Genomic DNA, 23,618 nt, shown 5'->3' on the forward strand with positions numbered 1-23,618 from the left:
ATGTTATCACACCTTCCTTAATGTTAACGAAGTCCACACCCACAACACCAGAGGGAGTGCAACGAACCATGTACAACCCAGATTCGGCACAAACAAGGGACTAAATTATTTTCGCTCCTATGCCACCAAAATGTGGAACGCCCTACCAACAGTCATTAAGACATGTGAATCCCTTGACTCCTTCAAAACCCGTAAAATCTGAATCCCCCCCCACCCCCCCCCCCCCTTTTCCCCTCACTGTATATGTTTCTTTTCCCTTTTTACCTCCATTATGATGAATTCCTGTTCTGTTCTTTGTCTATATAGAAGTGTCTATTTGTACGTCTCTAAATGTTTTGATGAATTGAACATGGTGGACCCTGTTGTAAACAAGTGTAATGCTTAATTGGGTCGTCCACTCACAGTTAACAGCCTTTGTATTGAGTTTGTGCTTGAAATGTACTGTAATTCTGCAAACTGTTAATACAATTTTCAATCAATCAATCAATGGCAGGCAAAAATGTCAAACTTATGCTTGACATTCGTTATGCTTGAAGTAGCATGTGACATGTCAAACTAGGGGGTTTTCATGATTCTGAATCCAGCACAAATGTGATGAGGTCAGCACATTTGGGCAAGTGGCTATGGCTGTTTTTAGCCCAAGGAGTGTATTTTGTGCAAAACGAATGCTTGGAATGGATTCAGAATCAAGAAAACCCCCTAGGTTGACATGTCACATGCTACTTAAAGCAAAAGGAAAGTTTGACATTTTCGACAATTTTGCCTGCGAAACCCCTATAAAAATTGCTCAATACTGACAGCCGGTCAGCATGTGGATTCATGAATGTATGTATTTTTTAGGCCAATAAAAAATACTATATACCAAATTTCCCACCCGTCCACCTCGGCTGCCAGACTATTACACAATGAATGAGTTTTAAAATCATTTGTCACGTTAACTGTCACGTTAACTCACACTAACCTAATGGTCGGAATAACGGGAGGTCAGAATTATGACAACGTGGGACCCAGGGCCTTTGCTGCTTGTGACTCCCTAATATCTCAAGAACAGATTCCGAGCTACGCTGCGGAAAACAGGGACTGCTTTTTCCTTAATTTTTTTGGCCGATGGGTTCCCAGATTGGTCACTGACTGAACATCTCTTCCTACCTCCCCCCTCAGCTCTGGAGTCCCCCAGGGCTCCATTCTGGGTCCCATCTTGTTCCTGCTCTACATGTTACCCCTAGGGCCTATATCTCTTTCCACTGTTATGCGATGATGTCCAGATCTACATGCCACTCACAGTCAAAAATAGCAACCCACTCCAATCACTTCAAGCATTACTAAACTGCCTTCATGACATACAAATCTGGATGGCCACAAATTTTCTTCACTTAAATGACAACAAAACCGAAATAATTATCTTTGGCCATGACACGCCTATCCCTCCCCATACTTTTCAGCTCATTTAAATTCGACAAGCAAATATCCTCTGTCATCAAAACCAGTTTCTTCCAGCTGCATTTGATTGCTAAAGTAAAACCATATCTTCCCCCGAAGCAACTTGAAACACTAATTCACGCTTGTATTTCCTCTAGATTAGATTATTGTAATGCTTTATACTCTGGCATCCACCAGTCCTTGGTCAGACGACTGCAGTTAGTACAAAATGCTGCCGCGCGCCTCCTCACAGGCACAAAAAAGCACGACCATATCTCCCCTATCTTGGCCTCACTCCACTGGCTCCCTGTCAAATTTAGGATTGATTTTACATTGTTGATAATTGCTTTTAAATCCCTCAATGGGCTGGCCCTCTTTTATTTGGCAGAACTTCTTGAACACAAGCCGGTCAGCGCACCTTTCACTATTGACCCCCAAAACAGCCCTACTTAAAAGCAGGGGAGATCGTGCTTTTGCTGTGGCTGCCCCCAGAGCCATCTAATCTAAGGCTCTGGCTGCCCCCAGAGCCATCTAATCTAAGGCTCTGGCTGCCCCCAGAGCCATCTAATCTAAGGCTCTGGCTGTCCCTAGGCTCTGGAATAGCCTTCCTCTTCACATCAGATCCACCCAGTCCATTGAGACTTTTAAGTCTTTGCTTATGAGACCCATTTTTTCGACCTGGCTTTTAATCACAGCCTTTAATTCCAAACTCTTACCTCTTATCTTAGTGTCTTATTATATCCATGCGTAAATTACTTTTAAATTACAAAAATAGTGTGTGTGTGTGTGTGTGTGTGTGTGTGTGTGTGTGTGTGTGTGTGTGTGTGTGTGTGTGTGTGTGTGTGTGTGTGTGTGTGTGTGTGTGTGTGTGTGTGTGTGTGTGTGTGTGTGTACAATTTCAAAAAGAAAAAAAGAGAATATATTTGTGCATTTCCTCTGAAAACATGAAACAGTAGTCAATGTTTTGGGTCATCATGTAATAGACCTGTTCTCTTTGGGAACAGGGAACTCCTGTGATTCCTCTACTTACTTCTGTCCTGAACGATGAGACTGAATGGGAAAGCCCACACACATTTAACCCCAATAACTTTCTGGATCCAGAGGGCCAGTTTGTCAAGAGAGATGCCTTCATGCCCTTTTCTGCAGGTAAACGCCTTAGTATTTGTCAGTATTGAGTGTGAATGTTGCAGTTTTGCCAGGCATATTGTAATTATCTCTGCCAAGCTGACAGGTGGAGATTATATTAACCCTCAAAAATGAGATTATCTTCTTTTCACCATTTTGGATACAAATGGTTTTGTGCAGGGGCGACTGTGGCTCAAGAGGTAGAGCAGGTCGTCCAATGATCCATGGGTCGGCGGTTCGAATCCCGGCTCCTCCTGGCTACATGTCGAAGTGTCCTTGGGCAAGACACTGAACCCCAAATTGCTCCCGATGTGCTGGTTGGTACCTTGCATGGCTTCCGCCGCAATCGGTGTATGAATGTGTGTGTGAATGGGTGAATGTAATGCACAATCTATGTAAAGTGCCTTGGATAAAGGCGCTATATAAATGCACCATTTACCATTTATTTTACCATTTGTGCATCATGTAAATGGCCATCCAACACAGATTTGATACTCCATAGCATTTACCTATACATTATATTTGCCTAAATGATTGGATTTGGAAGTTAATATTCTTGTAAGAAATAGCCCTCACCCACGTGAGGGATATTTCTTAATCCAAGGGCCTCAATAGAGCACAACTCAAAGTGCTTTCACTTGTGCCCATAGGGGGGCGACACAAACACTTCCGCACACAGCTTCCTTGGGTCCTGATGGGTGCATCCCAGTTCAACCACAGTTCTAACAGTTGCAATAACGTATTTTTTCAGGTCGTAGGGCATGTCCAGGAGAGAGCCTGGCCATGATGGAGGTCTTCCTCACCTCTCTCCTGCAGCGCTTTCGTTTCACTCCTCCACCTGGGGTAACAGAGGATCAACTGGATCTGACGGCAACTGTCGGTTTCACCCTCAGCCCTTCACCTCATCAGCTGTGTGCTGTCAGTCGACTCTAAATAGGACAGTTCTTGCAGAATATTTTCCATTGTTGCATTGCTCATAAACAAGAACTTTCCTGGTTCCATAATGAATTGTGTTAGTGTAACTGTAGGTAAATGGATTTGAACCAATGGTCACCATCACTCATGTACAGTATTACTGTCCGTGTCATTTATAGTATTATGCTACGATCACAGGCTGATTTAAAGGTATAGGAAATAAATAGAATGTTAATAGAACTACAGTTTGTCTCAGTATTCGGACAGTATAATGACACATAGAAGTAGAACAAATATTCACTCAAGCAGTACCTGATATCCACAGATGTATTTATAATTTTAATGTACTATGTATTCCAGTACAGCATAAACTCTTATATTTGACAGGTCTTTCTTAAATAATTTCCTGTTACTGTTTTATTTTCTTTATTTAACCTTTATTTAACCAGTAAAATCACATTGAGACCAAAGTCTCTTTTACAAGTGCGCACTGGCCAAGAGAAGAGGCAAATAAATGTTACACAGCTCTGCCAGTAACAACAATACATGACATGACAAGACAAACATATGACATCCGTAATACCAAAAACCTACTACCAGGGAGACTCAGAGAGAGTCTAAATAGCTAACCACTAAACCAAGTACAGACTAAAAGAAAAACTAAGAACACCACAAATTGCTACTCATCAAAGCAGGAGCAATGGCTGGAGAGTATGCCAGAGGCAAGCCTCTTAAAAGTCACTAGGGGGATCAAGGAAGCCAATTTGAATCTGGTCTGTAGATCGTTCCAAGCCCAGGGCCCAAAAAACGCAAGGGTTTTTTTCCCTGCCTCAGATTTGGTGTTGGGTACGACATAGCGCATCCAGGCATTTGATCTGAGGTTGAGCGAGTTTTGGCCTATATTGGATAATCATAAATAGATCTGTCAATAGTTATTGCATTCATTTCTTGCTGCCACAGTTAGTATTGTTCATCAGCTCTTTAAGCTGTAGTCCATCAACTTCATGTCCTAGCTGGGACTTGAAACCAGGTTCCCTGCATGAGTGCTGACATTCTATTGTTGTGGTACTAACGGAACTCGTCTTTCAGAGGATTAATTACAGCATAATCACATATCAACCATTATTGGTCCTATACCTGACCTCATGATATACATTTATCAATAGAAGTGAAGGAAGCAGACCAACTACAAACACCACAGTCTTTGATTGGATTATATTAACCGACATGTGTTTAATATGTTTATGCTATGCGATGATGTCCAGATCTACATGCCTCTCACAGTCAAAAATAGCAACCCACTCCAATCACTTCAAGCATTACTAAACTGCCTTCATGACATACAAATCTGGATGGCCACACATTTTCTTCACTTAAATGACAACAAAACCGAAATAATTATCTTTGGCCATGACACGCCTATCCCTCCCCATACTTTTCAGCTCATTTAAATTCGACAAGCAAATATCCTCTGTCATCAAAACCAGTTTCTTCCAGCTGCATTTGATTGCTAAAGTAAAACCATATCTTCCCCCGAAGCAACTTGAAACACTAATTCACGCTTTTATTTCCTCTAGATTAGATTATTGTAATGCTTTATACTCTGGCATCCACCAGTCCTTGGTCAGACGACTGCAGTTAGTACAAAATGCTGCCGCGCGCCTCCTCACAGGCACAAAAAAGCACGACCATATCTCCCCTATCTTGGCCTCACTCCACTGGCTCCCTGTCAAATTTAGGATTGATTTTACATTTTTGATAATTGCTTTTAAATCCCTCAATGGGCTGGCCCTCTTTTATTTGGCAGAACTTCTTGAACACAAGCCGGTCAGCGCACCTTTCACTATTGACCCCCAAAACAGCCCTACTTAAAACCAGGGGAGATCGTGCTTTTGCTGTGGCTGCCCCCACCAGAGCCATCTAATCTAAGGCTCTGGCTGCCCCCAGAGCCATCTAATCTAAGGCTCTGGCTGCCCCCAGAGCCATCTAATCTAAGGCTCTGGCTGCCCCCAGAGCCATCTAATCTAAGGCTCTGGCTGTCCCCAGAGCCATCTAATCTAAGGCTCTGGCTGCCCCTAGGCTCTGGAATAGCCTTCCTCTCCACATCAGATCCACCCAGTCCATTGAGACTTTTAAGTCTTTGCTTATGAGACCCATTTTTTCGACCTGGCTTTTAATCACAGCCTTTAATTCCAAACTCTTACCTCTTATTTTAGTGTCTTATTATATCCATACAGTATGTACTCGCTTGATATTGATGTATTGATCTTATTTGATATATGTTTTTTTTTACTTGTACAGCACTTAGTCATTTTTAAATGTGCTTTATAAATAAAGTTTGATTTGATTTCTGTTACTAGACTATCAATAAAGGCAGAAAATGCCCCAATAAAAATAAAAATAAATAAAATAATAAATATATATATATATATATATATATATATATATATATAGAGAGAGAGAGAGAGAGAGAGAGAGAGAGTTCCCCTTCCAGAGCAAATATTTTGATGCAGGTTGTTGTGGTTTCAGGTGCTGTGTGCCAGCCTGGACACCCAGTACTCCAAAATGAAACGCACCCAAAATTAAAGTTATTACCTCCAGCTGCATGCGTGGCTTTGGCATAATGCACCAGTTGCCACAAACAAAGAGAGTTACTTTAGAATTCAGGGGAAACACGATTTGCCAGCTCACTTCAGGGACGCAAGTTGAGAGTTTGAATACAATGTGTCTTTTAGAAGATCATCTTTTCCAGTCTGCCAGTTCAATCACTTTGCTGGGAGCTGTGATTTTCCTGTTTGTCCTCTACCGCCTCTCCTCCAGCACCCAGGAACAAAGGAAGGAACCTCCAGGACCCAGGCCTCTGCCTCTGCTTGGAAACTTACTGCAGTTGGATCTCAGTAGTCCACACACCTCCCTTTGTTATGTAAGATTGTGTTAACCATATGTATGTGTTCCTTTGTTTCATACTGTCTGTGACAAGCAAAAACACCTGTAAATGAAATTATATTAACTGTAAGTGAACATTATTATCAAATGAGTGTCTTAAAACATATTGCACTCTGAGCACTGTTTCCCAAACATCTTTCCAGAGAATTTCAGAAATTTTAATACAATTAAGAAATTCTCACTCGCAAAAAAAATAAAAAAAAGTTTAAGAACTTGTGGAAATAGCAGATCTACAAGCTTAACGTATCGCATCGCGACAGGTTGTGAACTTGTAGATCTGCTATTTTCAGCTCAAAGGTTTGGGAACCACTGCTGTAGAGCATAATTTTACACATCTCACACTTTGTCTTTATAGCTGTCCAAGAAATATGGACCAGTGTTCACAATCCACCTTGGTCATAAGAAAGTAGTGGTCCTGGCAGGATACAAGACGGTCAAACAGGCTCTGGTCAACTATGCTGAGGAGTTTGGAGACAGAGAGATCACTCCTGTATTCTATGACTTGAATAAAGGACATGGTAAAGTTCTGTATGTTTTGTGTAACTCAGTTCATTTGTCACATATTTTCTGCCTTGGACAAGGCTAATGTTTTTGTTCTTTTTTTTGGCGTGCATGCGTGCGTGCGTGTGTGTACATAGGTATAATTTTGTCCAATGGTGAGTCCTGGAAAGAGATGAGGCGCTTTGCCTTGACTAACCTGAGAGACTTTGGCATGGGAAAGAGGATGAGTGCAGAGAACATCATACAGGAATGTCATTACCTGATTGACACAATTGAAAAACATGAAGGTAACCAAATCTGTACTGTTGTGGAAGTCATAATGCCACATAAAAATAAATGTTAATTTCAAAATAAATATTAAATGCATAACTTGACCTAATATGGATTCTGTTTGTCACAGGCAAAGCCTTTGATTCAACCCAGGCAGTGAGTTACGCAGCGTCCAATGTTATATCAACCATTGTCTATGGAGACAGGTTTGAATACACTGATCCTGTGTTCCAAGCAATGGTGAACGGAGACAATGAAGCTATACGTCTTACAGGATCAGCTGCCATTTTGGTAAAAAAGGACAATCTGTTATTATAGTCTTTAATCTGTATTTAGTCATTATGTCATGGAAACCATGGTGTAACCCTAACTTTAAAATGTCATTATTTGCATTACAGGTGTACAATGTCTTTCCCTGGCTGGGCCCTTGGATGAAAACCTGGAGGCTCCTGATGAAGATTATTGAAAACAACAGAAAGGAGACAAGAAGACTAATTAGGGGTCTGAAGGAAACTCTGAACCCTCAAATGCTCAGAGGCTTTATAGATTCATTCCTGATGCGGAAGAAGGGTTTGGAGGTAAAATATACATTCTAGTAGTGCTCTTATGCTACTATTGTACCCATCAACAGTTATTTTAGTTTGTCACCTGTCTGTTGATTTTAGGACTCTGGAATCATGGATTCACATTATCATGATGACAACCTGGTCTACAGTGTGATGAATTTGTTTGCAGCTGGAACTGATACTACAGGAAATACAATTAGATGGGGTCTACTGTTGATGGCCAAGTACCCTCATATTCAAGGTAGACTATGATATTACTATGACACATCTGATGACAGATATGAGCCGACAAATACTATAGCTTTTATAGCTCTATAGCTTTCTACTATAGCTTTCTCTGGTGAAATTCTATTTAAAGTGCCTATGAGACTAGGATTATTGTAATGCTTATTCCTTTCCCGTTTTCCCAGATGAGGTTCAGGAAGAGCTTAGCAGGGTGACTGGAAGTCGTCAGGTGCTTGTTGAGGACAGGAAGAACCTACCCTACACTGATGCTGTTATCCATGAGATCCAGAGAGTAGCCAACATTGTTCCTCTGTCAATTCCTCACATCACTAGCCAAGATGTCACCTTCCAGGGCTATTTCATCAAGAAGGTAAATTACTTTTAAATTACAAAAATAATGTGTGTGTGTGTGTGTGTGTGTGTGTGTGTGTGTGTGTGTGTGTGTGTGTGTGTACAATTTCAAAAAGAGAATATATTTGTGCATGACATATGTTCCTCTGAAAACATGAAACAGTAGTCAATGTTTTGGGTCATCATGTAATAGACCTGTTCTCTTTGGGAACAGGGAACTCCTGTGATTCCTCTACTTACTTCTGTCCTGAATGATGAGACTGAATGGGAAAGCCCACACACATTTAACCCCAATAACTTTCTGGATCCAGAGGGCCAGTTTGTCAAGAGAGATGCCTTCATGCCCTTTTCTGCAGGTAAACGCCTTAGTATCTTTCAGTATTGAGTGTGAATGTTGCAGTTTTGCCAGGCATATTGTAATTATCTCTGCCAAGCTGACAGGTGGAGATTATATTAACCCTTTATTCCCCTCAAAAATTAGATTATCTTCTTTTCACCATTTTGGATACAAATGGTTTTGTGCATCATGTAAATGGCCATCCAACACAGATTTGATACTCCATAGCCCTCACCCACGTGAGGGATATTTCTTAATCCAAGGGCCTCAATAGAGCACAACTCAAAGTGCTTTCACTTGTGCCCATAGGGGGGGGGGCGACACAAACACTTCCGCACACAGCTTCCTTGGGTCCTGATGGGTGCACCCCAGTTCAACCACAGTTCTAACAGTTGCAATAACGTATTTTTTCAGGTCGTAGGGCATGTCCAGGAGAGAGCCTGGCCATGATGGAGGTCTTCCTCTTCCTCACCTCTCTCCTGCAGCGCTTTCGTTTCACTCCTCCACCTGGGGTAACAGAGGATCAACTGGATCTGACGGCAACTGTCGGTTTCACCCTCAGCCCTTCACCTCATCAGCTGTGTGCTGTCAGTCGCCTCTAAATAGGACAGTTCTTGCAGAATATTTTCCATTGTTTCATTGCTCATAAACAAGAACTTTCCTGGTTCCATAATGAATTGTGTTAGTGTAGGTAAATGGATTTGAACCAATGGTCAGACACCATCACTCATGTACAGTATTACTGTCTGTGTCATTTATAGTATTATGCTACGATCACAGGCTGATTTAAAGGTATAGGAAATAAATAGAATGTTAATAGAACTACAGTTTGTCTCAGTATTCGGACAGTATAATAACACATAGAAGTAGAACAAATATTCACTCAAGCAGTACCTGATATCCACAGATGTATTTATAATTCTAATGTACTATGTATTCCAGTACAGCATAAACTCTTATATTTGACAGGTCTTTCTTAAATCATTTCCTGTTACTGTTTTATTTTTTTTATTGAACCTTTATTTAACCAGTAAAATCACATTGAGACCAAAGTCTCTTTTACAAGTGCGCACTGGCCAAGAGAAGAGGCAAATAAATGTTACACAGCTCTGCCAGTAACAACAATACAGGACATGACAAGACAAACATATGACATCCGTAATACCAAAAACCTACTACCAGGGAGACTCAGAGAGAGTCTAAATAGCTAACCACTAAACCAAGTACAGACTAAAAGAGACTAATAAGAACAATACATCAAGAAACTACTAAGCTAATATAAAAACTAAGAACACCACAAATTGCTACTCATCAAAGCAGGAGCAATGGCTGGAGAGTATGCCAGAGGCAAGCCTCTTAAAAGTCACTAGGGGGATCAAGGAAGCCATTTTGAATCTGGTCTGTAGATCGTTCCAAGCCCAGGGCCCAAAAAACGCAAGGGTTTTTTTCCCTGCCTCAGATTTGGTGTTGGGTACGACATAGCGCATCCAGGCATTTGATCTGAGGTTGAGCGAGTTTTGGACTATATTGGATAATCATAAATAGATCTGTCAATAGTTATTGCATTCATTTCTTGCTGCCACAGTTAGTGTTGTTCATCAGCTCATTAAGCTGTAGTCCATCAACTTCATGTCCTAGCTGGGACTTGAAACCAGGTTCCCTGCATGAGTGCTGACATTCTATTGTTGTGGTACTAACTGAACTCGTCTTTCAGAGGATTAATTACAGCATAATCACATATCAACCATTATTGGTCCTATACCTGACCTCATGATATACATTTATTTTATCAATAGAAGTGAAGGAAGCAGACCAACTACAAACACCACAGTCTTTGATTGGATTATATTAACCGACATGTGTTTAATATGTTTAAAAAAATCACACCTGTGTGAACTGAGTGGTGTAAGGTCTTATATAGACTGATCAGCTGTGGTCTGACGTAATGTCTGACGTAATGAAATCACACCCGTGTGAACTGGGTGACCATAGCAACCGTGCTCATTTTTTGAGCACAGACAGACAGACAGACTAATAAAGCCAGTTGTAGGAGTGGTTTACACCACTCAACAACAAACCGTAGCCCATTTTATTCATTTATTCCATCAGTCTCTTGACTTGAGTAGAAGTGCCTGCAGTCTACCTCCCAGTGGTTTAGAATACTTACTGTGTCTGCTCACATTACTTCCCAATGCCTTGAGAGCTTGTAGATTGGCTATTGCCAATAATATGCCAGAAATAAGGGTTAAAACGCCTCTATGTAACCTTTTGTAATTAATAGATTTTAATATTGTCCAATATGTATGGAAGAGTATGTTAATCCATTTAGACCCGAGTTAAAAAACATTCACTTTGAAAGAATATATATTCAAAGATTTGCGCCACATTTTTACGATTTTTCAAAAATAGCAGACCTACAAGCTCATAGCGCGCCACTCGGTGGCGCGCTATGAGCTTGTAGATCTGCTATTTTTCAATAGCTAAAGTATAACAATGCTTGAAACACAAAAGGGTTCCCGCCCAAAATGGGGTTTATAATACAACGTATACAATTGGGGTGGTTGTATTTTGTCTCCCTGCTCTTCTCTTGAGATATTTGGATCAGGTCAAAGGTCATGTCTCACACACAAGATTTGACAGGAATTTTGACTTGATGGTCAAAATAAAATGGTCCCTACTGTGCATTGTGAGCAAGCGCAGGCCCATGGAATAGCCTTCCTCTTCACATCAGATCCGCCCAGTCCATTGAGACTTAAGCAGCGGTGGCCGAACGGATTGCGGAGCGGTCTTGATACCGGAAGGTCGCCAGTTCGAATCAGCGGTCCGACACGTTAAAATTACCACCGCTGAAGTGCCCTTGAACAAGGCATTGAACCACTACGATGAAATGTTCTATGAGCAGGGCCTGGCTGGAAACAAGTTCTTGAGCTTAGCCCAGATACCCTGGGTAAATATAGTAATCATTTCATTTCATTTCAAGCCTTTGCTTATAAGACCCATTTTTTCGACCTGGCTTTTAATCACAACCTAGTTTAATTCCAACCTTTTATTTGATCACCTCTTATCTTAGTGTCTTATTATATATATGTACTCGCTTGATATTGATGTATTGATCTTATTTGATTGTATTGTTGATGCTATATGGGTTGTTTTTTTTTTACTTTTTACTTGTTTGGTCGATGACAGTCATTTTTAAATGTGCTCATGAATAAAGTTTGATTTGATTTGATACCGGCTGTTACTAGACTATCAATAAAGGCAGAAAATGCCCCTAGAATATATATATATATATATATATATATATATATATATATATATATATATATATAGAGAGAGAGAGAGAGAGAGCGAGAGAGAGAGAGAGAGAGAATTTTGATGGGTTAACACAGCTGCAGGTTGTTGTGGTTTCAGGTGCTGTGTGCCAGCCTGGACACCCAGTACTCCAAAATGAAACGCACCCAAAATTAATTATTACCTCCAGCTGCATGCGTGGCTTTGGCATAATGCACCAGTTGCCACAAACAAAGAGAGTTACTTTAGAATTCAGGGGAAGCACGATTTACCAGCTCATTTCAGGGACGCAAGTTGAGAGTTTGAATACAATGTGTCTTTTAGAAGATCATCTTTTCCAGTCTGCCAGTTCAATCACTTTGCTGGGAGCTGTGATTTTTCTGTTTGTTCTCTACCTCCTCTCCTCCAACACCCAGGAACAAAGGAAGGAACCTCCAGGACCCAGGCCTCTGCCTCTGCTTGGAAACTTACTGCAGTTCGATCTCCGTAGTCTACACACATCCCTTTGTCATGTAAGATTGTGTTACTCAGATGTTGCTTTGTTTCATACTGTCTGTGACAAGAAAAAACACCTGTAAGTGAACATTATTATCAAATGAGTGTCTTAAAATATATTTAGTTAGACTTGCATCATTAAAATTTAGACCTCACATTTTGGCCTCCATTATGCGCATCATAGTTTCCGCCATGTTTTATATTACATAATTTAAGAGATGGAGGTGTGACCAATGTCATTTTGCTATTATGGCTGCGATAAGTTGCGCTCTCCGCCATGGTGCTGTGTGTAAACGGACCTGAATCAGTCATGGTGTGTGTTTTGGGCGTCACCTCCATCAACCCAATCAGTCAAATTAAGCTTTGCTTAATAGGGTGCATGGTATAGCCTACTTTAAACTAGTAGGGGGTAAACTATAGGGGGTGCAAGGGTCTCCACACAGGCACCAAACCCCTAGGGCTCTCTTTTTTCACCACACACAGTAGTGTACAAATAACAATGACTGTAAAATAGCTCGAACCAGTGCTGGTTATTTAGTTAGGACCCACGACAGTGGTGTTCGATACGAACTTAACCGGGATGTGGAAACCTCCAATGAAAAGCTCTATAATTTGCTTGGCCAGATATTCCGTCCTATCCAACTGACTCAGGCCAAAGATATTAGAAGATATTCTGCCACCTTAAGTCTCTGACTGTAATCCTTTTATACTTTTTAGTTATATGTGTGTCATAATGACAATGCTATCCAATCGCATATGACGATGACACACGTGTACATCCCTATATGGGGTTCCCACATCAATCCGATGTCAGCATTGGATATTTCCATTATCTCCACATATGGGCCATAAATCATCATCATATGTGGAGATCCAAGTGACAGCCTTTTATCCCCATATATGGAGATCCATTTGAGAGCCTTCGCAACAGCCACCCCCAGATTTCCCATGGAAATATGTAAAATATCAAGAAGGCTTGAACAGTTCGCCCATTGCAAGCGTACCTGGCCCTTGGGCCACCCCATCGAAAGCGTACCTGGCCCTTGGGCCACCGCATCAAGATCGTACCTGGCCCTTGGGCCACCCCATCGAAGGCGTACCTGGCTCTTCGAGCCACTGCATCAAGAGCGTACCTGGCCCTTGGGGTGCTACTACCGTACCATGCATGATGCCTGTTCGTCTCCGGTTATGCTCATGGTCATTTCTGCAAGAGTGACCGTCCAGCCTCCTTGCTGGACTACTTCGGTCCCTATGAACCTGGACTTCTGGTCTGTCAGCTTGCACTTTCATCTCGATATCCTATCGGTGAACAAAGCCTCTGCCGTCCTCCGACTGCTCCAACATCTATGGGAAGGTTGATATAGCTCCGATGCCCTTGCATCATCATGCTGTCCAGACAATGCTCTCATGATATCCACCAGAGCGTTCCGCTTCCGTCCTCCGACTGCTCCAACATCTATGGGAGGGTTGATATAGCTCCGATGCCCTTGCATCATCATGCTGTTCAGACAATGCTCTCATGATAGCCACATTGCCACCCCCAGATTTCCCATGGAAATCTGTACCATATCTAGAAGGCTTGAACAGTGGACCCCTCAGGCCACCCCAATACAAGCATACGGAGGCTTGAACAGCAAACGTCAGCCATTCAGACCACCCCATTGAAAGCGTCTCGCCAGACCTTCACCAACTGTGTCTTCATGGTGAACGAGACCCTCGTCGGATGTTGTATCTTGCTGGTGAACGAGACCCTCGTCGGATGTTGTATCTTGCTGGTGAACGAGACCCTCGTCGGATGCTGTGTCTTCCTGGTGAGCTGGATCCTCGTTGGATGCTGTGTCTTCCTGGTGAGCTGGACCCTCGTCGGATGCTGTGCTGTGTCTTCCTGGTGAGCTGGACCCTCGTTGGATGCTGTGTCTTCCTGGTGAGCTGGACCCTCGTCGGATGCTGTGTCTTCCTGGTGAGCTGGACCCTCGTCGGATGCTGTGTCTTCCTGGTGAGCTGGACCCTCGTCGGATGATGCATCTTCCTGCTCCTCGTCGGCTGCTGCTTCTTCCTGCTCCTCGTCGGCTGCTGCTTCTTCCTGCTCCTCGTCGGCTGCTGTATCTTCCTGCTCCTCGTCGGCTGCTGCATCTTCCTGCTCCTCGTCGGCTGCTGTATCTTCCTGCTCCTCATCGGCTACTGCCTCTTCCTGCTTCTCGTCGGCTGCTGCATCTTCCTGCTCCTCGTCGGCTGCTGTATCTTCCTGCTCCTCGTCGGCTGCTGTATCTTCCTGCTCCTCATCGGCGGCCGTGTCTCGCTGCTCCTCATCGGCGGCCGTGTATCGCTGCTCCTCCTCATCGGCGGCCGTGTCTCGCTGCTCCTCATCGGCGGCCGTGTCTTGCTGCTCCTCCTCATCGGCGGCCGTGTCTCGCTGCTCCTCATCGGCGGCCGTGTCTCGCTGCTCCTCCTCATCGGCGGCCGTGTCTCGCTGCTCCTCATCGGCGGCCGTGTCTCGCTGCTCCTCCTCATCGGCGGCCGTGTCTCGCTGCTCCTCCTCATCGGCGGCTGTGTCTCGCTGCTCCTCCTCGGCGGCCGTAGATTCCGCCATCGGTGGTATATCCATCGTAGTTCTTGATGTCCGAGCCTGCTCTGCTGTCCCAAGAATCGATTCCCATGCCGTCTTGAAGATGAATTTTCCTGTCCTCTGCCGGGTCCTTCAATCTCTGCTGGACATGGAAATCCCACAACTTCGGGTCCCTGGCATCCAACCAACTGATGCCCAGAACCTCCGGAGCCCACCTGCTCCGAAGGCGAAGTGTGTCCCACCACTTCGGATCCCTGGCATCTAACCAACTGATGTCCAGGACCTCCGGAGCCCACCTGCTCCGAAGGCGAAGTGTGTCCCACCACTTCGGGTCCCTGGCATCTAACCAACTGATGTCCAGAACCTCCGGAGCCCACCTGCTCCGAAGGCGAAGTGTGTCCCACCACTTCGGATTCCAGGCCTCTAACCAACCGATGTCCAGAACCTCGAAGTGTGTCCCACCACTTCGGGTCCCCGGCATCTAACCAACCGATGTCCAGAACCTCAAAGTGTGTCCCACCACTTCGGGTCCCCGGCATCTAACCAACCGATGTCCAGAACCTCGAAGTGTGTCCCACCACTTCGGGTCCCCGGCATCTAACCAACCGATGTCCCGAACCTCGAAGTGTGTCCCACCACTTCGGGTCCCCGGCATCTAACCAACTGATGCCCAGGACCTCCCGAGCCCATAGACTCTGGAGACAAACGTCCAGAGCCCGTAGGCCCTGGGCCCAAATGATGATTGTTGAACTTACCTGCTCCACAAGCTATACCACCTGGTGTTGTAACCTCCTGGCTCCTGGGGAATCCGTCCCACCACCATCCTCTAAGGCCTCCGACATCCTGTTACTGCCGTACGCCCTAATCCGGCTCGAAGGACCATGTAAAATAGCTCGAACCAGTGCTGGTTATTTAGTTAGGACCCACGACAGTGGTGTTCGATACGAACTTAACCGGGATGTGGAAACCTCCAATGAAAAGCTCTATAATTTGCTTGGCCAGATATTCCGTCCTATCCAACTGACTCAGGCCAAAGATATTAGAAGATATTCTGCCACCTTAAGTCTCTGACTGTAATCCTTTTATACTTTTTAGTTATATGTGTGTCATAATGACAATGCTATCCAATCGCATATGACGATGACACACGTGTACATCCCTATATGGGGTTCCCACATCAATCCGATGTCAGCATTGGATATTTCCATTATCTCCACATATGGGCCATAAATCATCATCATATGTGGAGATCCAAGTGACAGCCTTTTATCCCCATATATGGAGATCCATTTGAGAGCCTTCGCAACAATGACAATATACTCATGTTGAGCCATTGACATTTCTGCACGCAGGCACCATAGACACGACATGACTGTCACATTTGGGTTAAATTACAACATTATTCCTATTGCACTGCTGTCTCCTTTGTGACTCAAAAGAACAGATCTAAGAGCTGTCACAGCCATGATGTGGTTGATAGCTTGTAGGCCGTCTGTTTTTTGTGGAACTTGCAGTGTTGGAAAGTAGGGTAAGAAATTCTCACTCGCAAAAAAATGTTAAAAAACGTAACTTAACTTAGCAGATCTACAAGCTCAGAACGTATCGTATCGCGACAAGTTGTGAACTTGTAGATCTGCTATTTTCAGCTCAAAGGTTTGGGAACCACTGCTGTAGAGCATCATTTTACACATCTCACACTTTGGTCCTCATTCACAAAGGAGAAATACACCGCAGTGTAACGTATGCGTAAACAGATACAGAAGGGCTGCCTTCACGAGGACGTCGCGGGCTGTTCCCCGCCTAAGTTTTGTGAACGATATAAAACTTAAATATCATCGTATTTCTCTGTCCGATCACGCTGCGATTTGCTCCCGTCGTATTCAGGGAAGCTGGTGTAATCACTTCATTTGTGCGGATCGCAGAGTGTAGCCTTTCCGCATTTTTCCCAAGCGATTCGCCTGGTGTCGCCTGGTTAGAACGCCCATCCCACACCATATAAGGCAACAGGAAATATCGAAATACGTCATCATAGCCTGCACCGGGCTTTAAATTATATACAACAGCCGCGATGAGCTTGTAGAGCAGTTAATTTTGACAGGCGGGTCTCTGCATGGACAGATCTTCAAGCAAACAGCGCAAGTTTTGTATATAATTATAAACGAAACTTGCCAACTTGGCACGCATTGCTTCACTCCTTGTTAAATGTCAGAACGTTAATAAGTTAACTGATGTTACAGTTACTTTCACATAATGAGAAAGAAGTTAATTTGTATTGTTCACCACACAACCAAATGCTATATAAAACTCGGCAATGATAAAAGGCCCTATTGATTAGTCTACTGCGGTGATTGATTCCCTGCCCTGCACTGTCGGATTTGGAAAGCAAATATATCCAGGACATGCATGGACACAGGACATATTTTCTTTCTTTTTTTTCTTGTGGGATTTGGACTTAAGGCTATATTTCATCCGACCCAACTACGTTGTATGTTTCCTCAGCTGCAGGTAAGAGTTGGCTATTCTGTGTGGCGTCCGCATGTGATCAATATACATATTATAAATTAATACCACGACGCAAATGGAGGCAGATAGGTGCTTGCAGCAAATGCATTTAGGCCTACGTGAAACTTTAATTGGCTGAGTCTCTGTCAACATGCTGATCAGCGAGTTACAGTGGTAATAAAAATCATCATCAACAGCCTTTCTTGTCTGTCTGTCCGTCATGTTTGTGAACAAGCGCGAGTGGAGGTGAGCTGGCTTAAAACTATGATATGACTGGCCGACTTTCAAACACGCTGATGCCATTCATTCAAATAGGCTAATGTGGTCTTCTATTTTTTTTATATAGGGCTAATCCCCCCTCACACACACACACACACGCACCGACAGTCAGACTGACTCAAAGGAGCTCCATAACGAAACAATTTAAATAGGCCTATACTGCAGACATTACTACACTAAACAACGTTGGATTCGTACAGTGCAGAATGCAGATAAGTGTATGTTCTTATTATAATTGTGAGTTTGTTTTTTAACATGCAGCGCGAGTCTGCGAGAGCCGATCTACAAGCTCACAGCGCGTTGCACTGCGAGTAGAAAGCTGTCAAGTGAGCAGCGCAATCGCGCATGCTAGAAATATCCTAATAAATAAATAAAAAAGGTGTCGGGCTTGCAGGGGCAGTTTCTGTATGGCACTCTAGGCTAACCTGCCTCTAGAATGCATGCATTTAGGCATACAAGTGATACTTGGCTTTTATATAGGCTATATTTTTTTTATGTGCGACCAATGTTGGGGACACATGCCTACATATTTTATCTGAGATTTGGGGACTTTTAATTGATTCAGCATGAAGACTAAAGCCTTCTTAATAAATCTACGCAAGCCGTACACGACCATGAGAGGTGGCGCAGCTTTCAGCGGAATTTCCGACCAACCCACGTCACCGTCAAGTTCACGTTCAAGTTCATGAATTCCCACGTAATGTGGGAATCCACGTAAATGCCTGTCCGCTCACGCTCCGCTCACGTAACGTCACTTTATGAGCGTAAACGCCGTTGTGAATGAGGACCTTTGTCTTTATAGCTGTCCAAGAAATATGGACCAGTGTTCACAATCCACCTTGGACATAAGAAAGTAGTGGTCCTGGCAGGATACAAGACGGTCAAACAGGCTCTGGTCAACTATGCTGAGGAGTTTGGAGACAGAGAGATCACTCCTGTATTCTATGACTTCAATAAAGGACATGGTAAAGTTCTGTATGTTTTGTGTAACTCAGTTCATTTGTCACATCTTTTCTGCCTTGGACAAGGCTAATGTTTTTGTTCTTTTTTTTTGGCGTGCGTGCGTGCGTGCGTGCGTGCGTGCGTGCGTGTAGGTATAATTTTCTCCAATGGTGAGTCCTGGAAAGAGATGAGGCGCTTTGCCTTGACTAACCTGAGAGACTTTGGCATGGGAAAGAGGATGAGTGCAGAGAACATCATACAGGAATGTCATTACCTGATTGACACAATTGAAAAACATGAAGGTAACCAAATCTGTACTGTTGTGGAAGTCATAATGCCACATAAAAATAAATGTTAATTTCAAAATAAATATTAAATGCATAACTTGACCTAATATGGATTCTGTTTGTCACAGGCAAAGCCTTTGATTCAACCCAGGCAGTGAATTACACAGCGTCCAATGTTATATCAACCATTGTCTATGGAGACAGGTTTGAATACACTGATCCTGTGTTCCAAGCATTGGTGAACGGAGACAATGAAGCTATACGTCTTACAGGATCAGCTGCCATTTGGGTAAAAAAGGACAATCTGTTATTATAGTCTTTAATCTGTATTAATTATACAGATGGAAACCATGGTGTAACCCTAACTTTAAAATGTCATTATTTGCATTACAGGTGTACAATGTCTTTCCCTGGCTCGGCCCTTGGATGAAAACCTGGAGGCTCCTGATGAAGATTATTGAAAACAACAGGGAGGAGACAAGAAGACTAATTAGGGGTCTGAAGGAAACTCTGAACCCTCAAATGCTCAGAGGCTTTATAGATTCATTCCTGATGCGGAAGAAGGGTTTGGAGGTAAAATATACATTCTAGTAGTGCTCTTATGCTACTATTGTACCCATCAACAGTTATTTTAGTTTGTCACCTGTCTGTTGATTTTAGGACTCTGGAATCATGGATTCACATTATCATGATGACAACCTGGTCTACAGTGTGATGAATTTGTTTGCAGCTGGAACTGATACTACAGGAAATACAATTAGATGGGGTCTACTGTTGATGGCCAAGTACCCTCATATTCAAGGTAGACTATGATATTACTATGACATATCTGATGACAGATATGAGCCGACAAATACTATAGCTTTCTCTATAGCTCTATAGCTTTCTACTATAGCTTTCTCTGGTGAAATTCTATTTAAAGTTCTTATGAGACTGTAGGATTATTGTAATGCTTATTCCTTTCCCGTTTTCCCAGATGAGGTTCAGGAAGAGCTTAGCAGGGTGACTGGAAGTCGTCAGGTGCTTGTTGAGGACAGGAAGAACCTACCCTACACTGATGCTGTTATCCATGAGATCCAGAGAGTAGCCAACATTGTTCCTCTGTCAATTCCTCACATCACTAGCCAAGATGTTACCTTCCAGGGCTATTTCATCAAGAAGGTAAATTACTTTTAAATTACCGGTACAATTTCAAAAAGAAAATATAGCTGCAAGCAGCGATAAAGCGGGACCAAGATAGAAGAAGAACAATGCGCAACTAGAAAAAGTGCCCTTCTGGGCACAGGTCTCCACCAGGAGGATAGGACTGTGTGATGTTTGGCAAAATGTTTAGGAGTAATATAAACATGTTTTTTTGTTTGTCTGTTTTTTGCAACAATTTTCTTCATTTTGTTGAGGAAATGCAGAGCCAGATCACTCATAGCATCTCTGAGGATAGAATTCTGGATGAGCAGGACATGTGCAGCATTTTGAACGAAACAGGCCACTCCTGAAAACTTTGGAAGGCAATGTTAGCCAATCAGTGTAGAATCTGAGAAATCCAACAGACTCGTCTTGATCACATGACTACAGAGATCGTGTGTACCGATTTGCGTGAGATTTGGATGAAATCTGTGCGACTAACATAAGCAATGTGTTTAGCAGAAATCGGCCTCATGGTGGCGCTATAACCGGCAGATGTGGAGGGATGCAGGGAAAATGTTTTTCCATGGCCTCTAGGGAGTGCGCATACATAAGTTGTATACAGATTGATGCAGTTATAGCTAAAAACAGGAATTGGCCTGTTATAGCGCCACCATGAGGCTGATTTGGAAAATAATGAGTGGCATGTCGTCCTCGGCCTAGTGGAAATGTGCGTGTATAATTTCACGGAAATTGCACACTGTTTTTGTGATTTGTGGCATTTTGTTCGAAACGGACCATTCATGTGAGCTTTGGAAGCCAATATTAGCCAATCAGGATGGAAGATGGGAAATGGTGCAAATCCGTGTTGATCACATGACTATGTAGATAGTGTATACCGAATTGTGTGATGTATGGATAAAATGTGTACGGGTAATCTACAGAAATGTGTTTTGCCTAAATCGGCCTCATGGTGGCGCTATAACAGGCCGTTGAGGAATATTTGGGGCAGAGGTTCATCGTTGGCATCCATGGAGTGTGTGTGCACAGTTTGGCATGGATCGGGCCAACGGTACCGGAGATTAGCTGATAACGGACGGACGGAAGGACGGACGGACGGACGGAAGGAAGGACACACACACGGACGGAGTGCAAAACATACTCTCTCCCCATGCCTTCGGCCTGGTGGAGACAATAAGAACAACATGCACAAATGAGACTGAATTTTCACAAACCAGCAATTTTCATTGGTTCATAAAAAAATTTCACTTAGAAAAAATGTGTTACGATTATTTGTCCGTATAGGTCCAAAGTTCACGTGTAGAAGTTTTCGTGCATTTTGAGCAAAGATTCTGGGAGGAGTTACATTTGAACTGTTTTTCATATAATTCAAAATGGCGGGTGATCTAAAGGTCAGAGGTCAAAAGCCAGAACACGAAAGTTGTTCGGCATGAGGGGACACATATGTGTATCAAAGTGTCATTGCCAACGGTCAAACAGTTCATGAGATATGCACGTTCAAAGTTTGCAAGTTTGCAAGTTTTGCATCAATTGAGTGCTATAGCGCCACCATTTGGCCAATCATGATGGGCTTCGCATAGTCACCGTTTGGCATGGTCCTCTATCATGTTGACAAGTTTCGCGAAAACCGACTGCACGGTTCAGTCAGAACAGCTATTTTTGGCGGAAGGAGAAGGAGAAGAAGTACTGATCATATAATTCAAAATGGCGGGTGATCTAAAGGTCAGAGGTCAAAAGTCAGAACACGAAAGTTGTTCAGCATGAGGAGACGCATATGGGTATCATTGCCAACGGTCAAACGGTTCATGAGCTATGCACGTTCAAAGTTAGCATTTTCAATTGAGCGCTATAGCGCCACCATTTGGCCAATCGTCTTGGGCTTCGCATATTCACCGTTTGGCATGGCCCTCTACCAGATTACCGCGTTTCGCGAAAACCGACTGCACCATTCAGTCAGAACAGCTATTTTTGGCGGAAGGAGAAGAAGGAGAAGAAGAAGAAGGAGAAGAAGAAAAATAAACACAAAAACAATAAGTGACCAAAGTCACTGCGTGACTTCTTGGTCCCTAAAAAAGAGAATATATTTGTGCATGACATATGTTCCTCTGAAAACATGAAACAGTAGTCAATGTTTTGGGTCATCATGTAATAGACCTGTTCTCTTTGGGAACAGGGAACTCCTGTGATTCCTCTACTTACTTCTGTCCTGAATGATGAGACTGAATGGGAAAGTCCACACACATTTAACCCCAATAACTTTCTGGATCAAGAGGGCCAGTTTGTCAAGAGAGATGCCTTCATGCCCTTTTCTGCAGGTAAATGCCTTAGTATTTTTCAGTATTGAGTGTGAATGTTGCAGTTTTGCCAGGCATATTGTAATTATCTCTGCCAAGCTGACGGGTGGAGATTATATTAACCCTTTATTCCCCTCAAAAATGAGATTATCTTCTTTTCACCATTTTGGATTCAAATGGTTTTGTGCATCATGTAAATGGCCATCCAACACAGATTTGATACGCCATAGCCTTTACCTATACATTATATTTGCCTAAATGATTGGATTTGGAAGTTAATATTCTTGTAAGAAATAGCCCTCACCCACGTGAGGGATATTTCTTAATCCAAGGGCCTCAATAGAGCACAACTCAAAGTGCTTTCACTTGTGCCCATAGGGGGGCGACACAAACACTTCCGCACACAGCTTCCTTGGGTCCTGATGGGTGCACCCCAGTTCAACCACAGTTCTAACAGTTGCAATAACGTATTTTTTCAGGTCATAGGGCATGTCCAGGAGAGAGCCTGGCCATGATGGAGGTCTTCCTCTTCCTCACCTCTCTCCTGCAGCGCTTTCGTTTCACTCCTCCACCTGGGGTAACAGAGGATCAACTGGATCTGACGGCAACTGTCGGTTTCACCCTCAGCCCTTCACCTCATCAGCTGTGTGCTGTCAGTCGACTCTAAATAGGACAGTTCTTGCAGAATATTTGTCTCCACCAGGCCGAAGGCATGGGGAGAGAGTATGTTTTGCACTCCGTCCGTGTGTGTGTGTGTCCGTCCGTGTGTCCGTGTGTCCTTCCGTCCGTCCGTTACCAGCTAATCTCCGGCACCGTTAACCCGGTCGATGCCAAACTTTGCACACACACTCCCTGGATGCCAACGATGAACCTCTGCCCCACATTTTCCAGAACGGCCTGTTATAGCGCCACCATGAGGCAGCTTTTCACATGTTTTACCTAAAACTGCACCGATCTGCGTGAAACGTTGCATGCACACTCCCTAGAGGCCAAGGACAAACCGTTGACCTGCATTTTCCGCATCTGCCTTTTATAGCGCCACCAGGAGGCCAACTTTTGTACAACACATTTTTTGATATTACTCCTCCAGATTCTGGCCAAAAATCTCACAAATCGTTACACACTATCTCTATGGTCATGTGCTCAAGTCGGATCTGTCCGATA

General features: G+C 43.4%; 2 protein-coding genes and 1 long non-coding RNA gene across 3 annotated transcripts in view; all 3 read left to right on the forward strand.

Moving 5' to 3' along the window:
• abca3b (ATP-binding cassette, sub-family A (ABC1), member 3b) overlaps positions 1–9,639 on the forward strand; it is a 67,781-nt gene extending 58,142 nt beyond the window's left edge. Inside the window, exons 32-40 of the mRNA XM_079521171.1 lie at positions 6,280–6,382; positions 6,761–6,923; positions 7,044–7,193; positions 7,307–7,467; positions 7,575–7,754; positions 7,842–7,983; positions 8,153–8,337; positions 8,533–8,674; positions 9,070–9,639. Coding sequence (XP_079377297.1) covers positions 6,280–6,382; positions 6,761–6,923; positions 7,044–7,193; positions 7,307–7,467; positions 7,575–7,754; positions 7,842–7,983; positions 8,153–8,337; positions 8,533–8,674; positions 9,070–9,257 — 1,414 coding nt within the window. The 3' untranslated portion in view covers positions 9,258–9,639. The remainder of the gene's footprint in view (positions 1–6,279; positions 6,383–6,760; positions 6,924–7,043; positions 7,194–7,306; positions 7,468–7,574; positions 7,755–7,841; positions 7,984–8,152; positions 8,338–8,532; positions 8,675–9,069) is intronic.
• Positions 2,428–3,942, forward strand: LOC306936544. Its single transcript, XR_013791507.1, has 2 exons — positions 2,428–2,565; positions 3,296–3,942. It is a non-coding gene; the product is annotated as an uncharacterized lncRNA (long non-coding RNA).
• A 2,618-nt stretch (positions 9,640–12,257) lies between the features above and the next one.
• On the forward strand, positions 12,258–23,358 carry LOC306937028 (cytochrome P450 2K1-like; the record flags this gene model as incomplete). Its single annotated transcript, XM_079520702.1, has 9 exons — positions 12,258–12,458; positions 18,591–18,753; positions 18,883–19,032; positions 19,146–19,306; positions 19,411–19,590; positions 19,678–19,819; positions 19,994–20,178; positions 22,334–22,475; positions 22,934–23,358. The coding sequence occupies 9 exons, from the start codon at positions 12,258–12,260 to the stop codon at positions 23,119–23,121; spliced, it is 1,512 nt and encodes a 503-aa protein (XP_079376828.1). The 3' UTR covers positions 23,122–23,358.
• Between the last annotated feature and the right edge of the window lie 260 nt (positions 23,359–23,618).

Source organism: Electrona antarctica (genome assembly GCF_951216825.1).
Source record: "Electrona antarctica genome assembly, chromosome: 14".
NCBI lineage: Eukaryota > Metazoa > Chordata > Actinopteri > Myctophiformes > Myctophidae > Electrona > Electrona antarctica.